Source organism: Mustela nigripes, chromosome 15 (genome assembly GCF_022355385.1).
Source record: "Mustela nigripes isolate SB6536 chromosome 15, MUSNIG.SB6536, whole genome shotgun sequence".
In the NCBI taxonomy this organism is placed as follows: Eukaryota; Metazoa; Chordata; class Mammalia; order Carnivora; family Mustelidae; genus Mustela; species Mustela nigripes.
This window is the reverse complement of record NC_081571.1, coordinates 82,853,882-82,861,682: the sequence shown is the minus strand read 5'-3', so window position 1 is coordinate 82,861,682 and position 7,801 is coordinate 82,853,882. Positions and strand designations below refer to the sequence as shown.

The 7,801-nt window shown below is 57.2% G+C and overlaps 1 protein-coding gene across 5 annotated transcripts; it reads right to left on the bottom strand.

The window, feature by feature from the left end:
• Positions 1–925: 925 nt before the first annotated feature.
• On the bottom strand, positions 926–7,801 carry ING1 (inhibitor of growth family member 1). 5 transcript variants are annotated; one of them, XM_059378245.1, is made up of 3 exons: positions 7,480–7,801; positions 3,851–4,036; positions 926–1,875 (listed from the first exon to the last, which is right to left on the bottom strand). In XM_059378245.1, the coding sequence occupies exons 1-3, from the start codon at positions 7,691–7,693 to the stop codon at positions 1,172–1,174; spliced, it is 1,104 nt and encodes a 367-aa protein (XP_059234228.1). In that variant the 5' UTR covers positions 7,694–7,801; the 3' UTR covers positions 926–1,171. The 5 variants fall into 5 exon arrangements, with proteins under 5 accessions (XP_059234228.1, XP_059234229.1, XP_059234232.1 ...); XM_059378246.1 differs by lacking the exon at positions 7,480–7,801 and adding an exon at positions 6,333–6,629; XM_059378249.1 differs by lacking the exon at positions 7,480–7,801 and adding an exon at positions 4,605–5,066.

Here is a 7,801-nt window from a genome sequence, read left to right as displayed (position 1 = left end):
ATGTGCTTTAAGGCTTTGTCTAAACTGCTGGTATACAGGTTTTTAAAACAAAAACTTAAAAATTACTTGCACCCCAATTACATCTACTGCAAGAGGAGCAAAGAGGTCAAACCTCACTTCTTTCTGGACCTCAACCTGCACAGCTCTCGTGCACAATCGAAAACACACCTCGGTTCTACAGAGGTTTCTGGTTACAAAGCAGCAAGTGTAAGTTCACTTGGAATGTACATTTACACGCCTCCAGTGAATGAAACATGGAGCCACATAGAGATGTGTGATAGCAAAAAGGCGTGCTCTGAAGTTCCACGACTAAACCGCCTCCATGCAGTTTAATTAAAACTGTCCCCAGTCACTTAAAAAAGGCCATTTTGGGAACAGGCCAGTAATAGAAAATGTTTGTCACGTAAAACTTTAGCATTCACCTGTCTAAAAAGATAACCTGCAAACTTTAAACCTTTATGTGGGATTGTTATATGGCTATACGTGATCGTAGCAAGAAACACATGTGTTATGAGCTATGATTTTGGCAATCCGGCTAATATTTAAAGACGTGCTCATGAAGCAATACCATTATTTTTATTAAAATAATGCGGGGTGCCTGGGTGGCTCAGTGGGTTAAAGCCTCTGCCTTCAGCTCAGGTCATGATCCCAGGGTCCTGGGATCGAGCCCCGCATCGGGCTCTCTGCTCAGCAGGGAGCCTGCTTCCTCCTCTCTCTCTGTCTGCCTCTCTGCCTACTTGTGATCTCTGTCAAATAAATAAAATCTTTAAAAAAATAAAATAAAATAAAAAATAAAAATAAAATAAAATAATGCTAATGATGCTAAATGAAACCTCTTTCTGCAGGAAACGAGTCGGTAGCTTCCAAGTCACCCCCGCCCCAGCAGAACAAAAATAAAAGCAAAACAAATCAGTCTGAGACTCACTTGAGTGTTTAATTCAAACCTATATTTGTAGTTTCTAAAATGCTGATCCACAGACCACTTTCTTGTTACACGTGTGTACCAATGAAAACAAAAGGCAGAGAATCACCGCCATCCCTGCAAAAGGAATGGCTCCTTTTCTAACATTTTTGAAAAATATACAATGTACGGTCCTTGCGCCTCAGCACAGGTGGCGACGGAATAAATACCCGGGCCGGCCCGCTGTCCTCACCGCGCGGGCTCCGCCTACTACCTGTTGTACGCCCGCTCCTTTTTGGATTTCTCCAGGGCCTTGTCCATGGTCTTCTCATTCTCCCCTCGACACTTGGGACAGTACCACTTGCCCTTGGGTTTGTGATTCAGCCCCACGCAGGAGAAATGGAACCATTCAATGGGGCACTCGTCATTGTCACAGCCGATCATCTCTCCATAGGAGACCTGATTGCACAGACAGTACGTCGGCTCGTTTGGGTCAATGGGAAGGTCCGCAGGGGACGCTTCCCGCTCAGCTTTGGCCTTGGAGCGTTTCTTCTTCTTGGAGGCTTTTGCCTTCTTCTCCTTAGGCGTCCCGGAGGTGATGTCATCGTGGTCGTGATTATTGGCCGCGTTCTCTCGGTTCTCGTTGTTGCGCTGGCGCCGAGACCGCTTATTATTGGTCTTCTCCGCCTGCGTGATTGTCTCACTCTTGGACTTATCCTGGCCGGCTTTGCCGCTGTGGCCAGTGGTGTCATTAACCTCCTGATGGGCCTCAAAGAGCTCCACGTGACTGTCCACCTGCCTGGTCCGGTTCTCCACCAGCTCCACCATCTGACTCACGATCTGGATCTTCTCGTCGCCCAGCTCCTGGCTCCGAATCAGGGCTCTCTGAATGCAATGCAACACTCTCCTTTTCTGGACGCCGTCTGTCTCGCGTTTGAATTTCTCATAGTACTCATCCAGTTCCTTCAGGATTTCTGCAAAGGAAAAATAAGCATTACGTCCAATCGGTAAACACTACAGAGCCTTTTATTTAAATTCTCTAGTTTATAAAACAGTAATTGTGAAGGACAGAAATCATCAATGCAAGATTTCCTAGTGCGACGATCCTACAACGTACAGGCCTTTCAAGCGACTTTCTTGCCCCCACTGGAAAAAATTCCTGAAACTAAACACAAATACCAACACAGTTCCCATTTGGCAAAGTGCCCCTCAGAGCCCCCAAGGGACTCTACGTACTCAAAAGCGTGGGTAACGTTACTGTCGGGGTCGGAAACTGAGGGGAAAAATTTAAATTAGGTGGAGTGCTGCTACCCAAACTTTTCCTTTCTATAAAATTACGTGGTTTATGTTCCAGTTTTTACTCAAATATTCTTCTAACTTAAAGACCTCTATTCCCTTTATTTTAATGCACCAATGTCTAGAATACCGCATGAAGTCAGAGAATGTGTGTAAATAGTACCTAGTGACCCAGGCAGGGCCTCTGTCTGTCAGTCACATCACGTTGTCTGACCTTGCTCCTCTGTATTACTAAAAACAAAACTGGTTTGTCACAACTTAAGTCAGACAAGCTAGGTTTGCCTTAAAACAAAGGGGTCAGATTTTGCTTTTGCATTTACTGGTTAGGACAATACATATTCACATCTGTAAAAATCAACAGATTTTAAGACATAACCAAAACTAAAAAACCCTCAGTACTAAATTTAAACTTTGTACATGGGGGCACCTGACTGGCTCAGTCGGTAGAACACCTGACTCCTAATCTTGGGTTTTGAGTTCAAGCCCCACACTGGGTGTAAAGATCACTTAAAAATAAAATCTTAAAACAAAAAAGTGTGTATGATTTAAAAATGTAATTTGGAAAGTGTAATTAGGGGGCGTGTGGGTGGCTCAGTGGGTTGAGCCTCTGCCTTCAGCTCAGGTGGTGATCTCAGGGTCCTGGGATCGAGATCCGGGTAGGGCTCTCTGCTTGGCAGGGAGCCTGCTTCCCCCACCTCTGTCTCTCTGCCTACTTGTGATCTCTTTCCCTCTGTCAAATAAATAAATAAAATCTTTAAAACAGTATAATTAGGCAATTTCTAAAGATATAAAAGTTGTTAAATAATCTTGATTGAAACAAGGAAAATAAATATTCTTGCCCAAAACCTACTTAAATATAAACAGAAATTTCCAGAATTATTTTCCCCAAAGAGTAACAAATCTAAACAGTATCAGGGGCGCCTGCCTGCCTTAGTAAGAAAATCATGCACCTCTTGTTCTTGGGGTTCTGAGTTCGAGGGCCACGAGTTTGGTGTAGAGATTACTAAAAAAAAGAAATGAATAAAGAGTATCAGATTTTTCTCCTGAAACCATTTGCAGCCTCTTAAAATTAGGCAATTCTATTCTCCAGCTAGGAAGTGTGGGAGGCAGGATGTATAAAATGTAACCCTCATCCCTTCCAGATCTTATCTTTAGATAGTTATAAGACTTAAACCTAACACTGGAATAAAGACATGTACACAGACCAACACTGAAGGTTACTTAAATGTATATTTATTTCCCAGGCTATATTCTTAAACTAAAGATGGCTCTGAAGATACTTCCTAGAAGAACAATGTAGACCATCTACCACCCCCAGAAGGGAAGAATGCCACGGTACCAGTGTCTGGGAGTAATTAATTCTGAAAATAAATAGGCTCAACTTATCTAAATTCAGATTTTCATAGATGTTAAAACATGAGTTTCTGCAATTTATTTCTAAGTTAAGTGAATATTACAAAGCTATTATTTGGTTTAACTGGTAACCAAATCTATAAAGCCAATGCTAGCCTTTCACAGAAAAAATGTTACTGTTAACATAAAATTCAGTAACCGGTTTTCACATCACAAGCAAGCTTACAGCCACGTGAAGCCTCGCATGTGGGAAAAAAACAAAAATCCCACCATGGAACTACCAGTGAGTAATTCTGTTACCTGCACAACGGCACGTATCCCTTAGACTCCCCCAGCGAAGTCCACGGTCAACAGAGCCACCGCCGCCCGCAGGTACAGCACCGGCCTGTCTAACCAGGCGGGTGTCCTGCGGCGCACCAGGAACTTCGGCTCCCTCAGCTGCAGCGGCCGCGGACCTTCTTCTGAAAACGCTCCACACCACTGTCCCTGCAGGGAAGCCACGGCCGCCACGAAATGAGCCTCCAGCAAAACTCATCTGACCCGTCCACCTGCTGTCGTACTCGCCCTGTCCACGAAGGCTGCACGGACGCTCGCTGGCACGCGGATGTCCGTGGCGGGGCGGGCATATCCGAACCGCACCTGACACCGCGGGCGTGACTGACCGCGGTCACGCGAGCACTACCTCGAGTGCCATCTAACGTGGTGCGCTGACCACGCGTCTGTCCGAACCATCTCCCACCGACGCAGACGGAGGAAAGGCCGCTGCCACGTGCGGCCTCCAGCACAGGTCGCGGGCACCGAAGCGGTGGGTGCGGCACCTGCCCGCGAGTGTCCCCGCAGCTCCCGGGCCGGCCGTCGGCGCCGCAGCGGGAGCTCCGCAGCTGGGGCCGCTCCGCGGGACGCCGGCCCCGAAGCAGCAACACAGTCGCGGCGCGGGGCGCTACAGTCGCGGCGCGGGCGCTACAGTCGCGGCGCGGGGCGCTACAGTCGCGGCGCGGGGCGCTACAGTAGCCGCGCGGGCGCTGCCGGTGCGACGCGCCCCCCAGGCGCTCACCAGCGGCGCCGGCGACACGAGTCCTCCCATCTTCGCTCCGCGGAGTCGCCGCCCGGCTCGGCGCCGCTCGTCCCCGCCAGGGGCCACTCAGGCTTGCCCCGCTCCGCGCGGCCGCACCCACGGGCCATCGGCGGGACCGCCGGCCGGTCCGTGCGTCCTGAGCCGCGTCCTCTGCAGCTCTGGAACCAGCTCTCGCCAACCTCGCTCCGGCCGCCGGCGCCGCCATGGCTCCGCGGCCGGAAGAGACCAAGCTCGGGCCCTTGAGGGACAGGGGCGGGGCCGGGCCCTCAGCCAATGGGGCGGCGGCCAGCGGGCGTCGCGCCCCGCCCCGAGAGCCACCGCCTCTGGGGCTCGCCGGGCCGTAGGGCGGAGGCCAAGCGGGACGCCAATCACAGCCCAGGATCACCGACCACGGCCCGCCCTGCAGCGCCAACGGCCAATCCGAGGCCGGAGGCCGGGCGACCCGAAGACATTCAAATCAAGTCGACCTCCCCCTCCTCCTCCCCGCCCCCCAGAGAAACAAGGAGGCGGCGGAAACCAGACCCGTGCCAGTCACTGCGCAAAGCCCACCCTCATCGGCTCAGCAGCCAATAGCTCAGCAGCGGACTGATAAGGACATTCCATGGGGGACGCCGAGACCAATCACAAGGAGGCCAAAGCGGGACGTTCGCAATATGCTAATGAGACCCCTATAAAAGTGGCTGCGAAGCCCCGGCTCGGCTAGAGCGCGCAGGGGCGCCATGCCGCGGGGTTCTCCGTGCGCTCGGGACGTGGGCCGCTTGCCACCTCCCCCCGCTTCCGTTTCCCCGCTGCGCAGCCCTGTAAACACTAGTAAACTCCGAGCGACGATCCTCCCGTACACAGCCCCCCGCGCCGTGCCTGGCCTGGCAGGAAAGTTTCCCCAACAGCCAACAATTCCCAGCGGATACGAACCCTCCGCCTCCCTCCGGAACTCCGGGCAGCCGGGGCTGCAGAGAACGACCCACAGGTCCTCTTCCCTGCCATGTTCCTCTGCCGACAAGCTTTGCCGGCGCCCCCGAGCACAGCAGATGGGCGACTTCCCCGACCCATCCTCCTTCCCCTTCCCTGCCCTCCCCTGCCCTCCCCTGCCCCGCCGCACGCACGGAATAAAGCCCTCGCCCTCCGCGAACTACACCCGGCCACGCCGCCCCTCACTCGCTGTCCAGCTCCACGGGAGGCCCGGGGCCGGGGTCGGGGGGGCGGCGGCGACCCGGGCCGCACGGCGCGGAGTGCCGACTCCGGACTTTATATAACACTCAGATTCGGGACTGGGTGGGGGTGGCTCCGGGGATGGTGAGCAGAGCCGGGGACCCGCCGCCCGCAGCGCCCTCCCAGCAGCCCTGCGCGCAGCCCCGTCGCTGCGCCCCTCAGCCCCAGCGACCGCGGCACATCCCTCCCCCGGCGCCCTAGCCTGCGCCCCCTGCGCCCCCTCCCCCGCAGTACCCCGCCTCGTCACTTCACTACAAAGAGCGCTTTGCTCGCGCAGCCTGGCATGGAGACCTCCCGTTCCTCCTTCCTCCTCCGTGTCCGGGCTTCGCGCACAAGGACCTTGGCGAATCAAAGACGCTCCAGACCTTTTGTTCCTGCCCGGCCAGGCCGCGGGCCCGCGGCTCCTCCGGGCGGGGAACAGGACGGCCCCGCGGCCCGGCGGCGCGCCGCGACCGGCGGGGATGGAGCGGCCGCCCCCGCCCATCCCTCCAGCCGTACCTTGGTATTTCGCGTCGATCTCCCGCATCAGCGAGACGCTTCTCTGCAGGTCGAAAGGCAGAGACTCGATGGAGTCCAGGTAGTCCTCCACGTAGTTCACCAGGTGGACCTGCTCCCCGTTGGCAGGGCTCAACATGGTTCACCGAGGTCCCCGGCGACTCGGCGCGGCTTTCCGCTTCCTCCAGCCCCCGCCCCCTCGGAGCCCAGCGCTGCAAAATGCAAAGCTCCCGCCCGCCGGCGCCCCCCCTCCGGCCGGCCCCGCGCCGCTACATCTGCGAGCCGCGCCGCCTGGGCCCGGGGACCCGGCGCCTGGCGGGCCCGGCCGGCGCTCGGCGGCCTCTGGCGCGGGGCGGGCGCGGGCGGCGCGTGCGGGCGCGCACCCCGGCGCAAGGGCCGGGGCCGGGGCCGAGCGAGCGCGGGAAGGGGCGCGCGCCGCCCGCCGCGCCGCACTTGTCCAACGTGGAGAACCCAAATACCAGTTTCAAACACTTGGGAAACATTCGGCCCCCCGCACCGCGCATGCGCCCCGCCCCCCCACCGCCCCCTCCCCGCGGGCCCCGCCCCCGTCGCATCACGCCCCTCACCGGCCCGGCAGCGCGGGGGTGTGGCTTTGTCTGTCACTTTGGCTGGGGAGGGGGTCGCGGGGACAGGGGCGGCGGGCGAAGCGCGAACTTTACTAAGAGTTTCGCACTTGGAAGCGGAGCCTGTCGGGCGGGAATGCAGGACCATCCGGGAACGTGGGGAGCAGTCGGCCCTGCCGAAGACCCGGTCGGAACCGACTCGGTCGTGGGACGGCCGCCGCCGAGGCCATCGCTCGCCCGAGGCCATCGCTCGCCCGAGGCGCTACCGTCCTAACAACACCCAAGCCCCTCACTCTCCAGAGCCCCGCCGCAGAGCGGGACATAAGTACGGCCTGAAAAAGACTGGCAACACCGAGACCCAATCCGCTTGCCGCCCTCCCTCAGTCGGCCAATCGAGATGAAGAGGAGGCGGGGCGAGTAAGGATAACTCCTCCCAGACGCCGAGTACGAGAAACCCGCGTCCTAAGCGGGGCGGGGAGAGAGGGCGGGCCGTGCAGCGCGGAAGTGGTGGCGCATGCGCACTTGCAGGCCAGGGCGGCAACGGGCCCGGGAGGGAGGAGACCTACCATTAGGCAGCCGGACCACCGCTCCCAGCAACCTCAGCGGCTCGCGCGCCTGCGCGGTCCTCACCGCCTTCCCTTTGTGTCGCCGGCCGGAGCCCGGTTCAGAGCGGTTCGCAGACAAAGGGGCCCGAGAGTGGAGCTGCCTTCCGGACTGGGCTCCCGCAGAGGGCGGGGCGCCCCGACCCCCTCCCGACTCTGCCGTAGGGTCCACTCTCATTCGAAAGCCCCCCCCCCAAAGCAGGGTGGGGTGGGGCAGACGTCCGGTCCACCCCCGGGACCCCCTCCCCGTACCATCGCGGCCCTTCCCCTCCCCCACGGCCTAGGC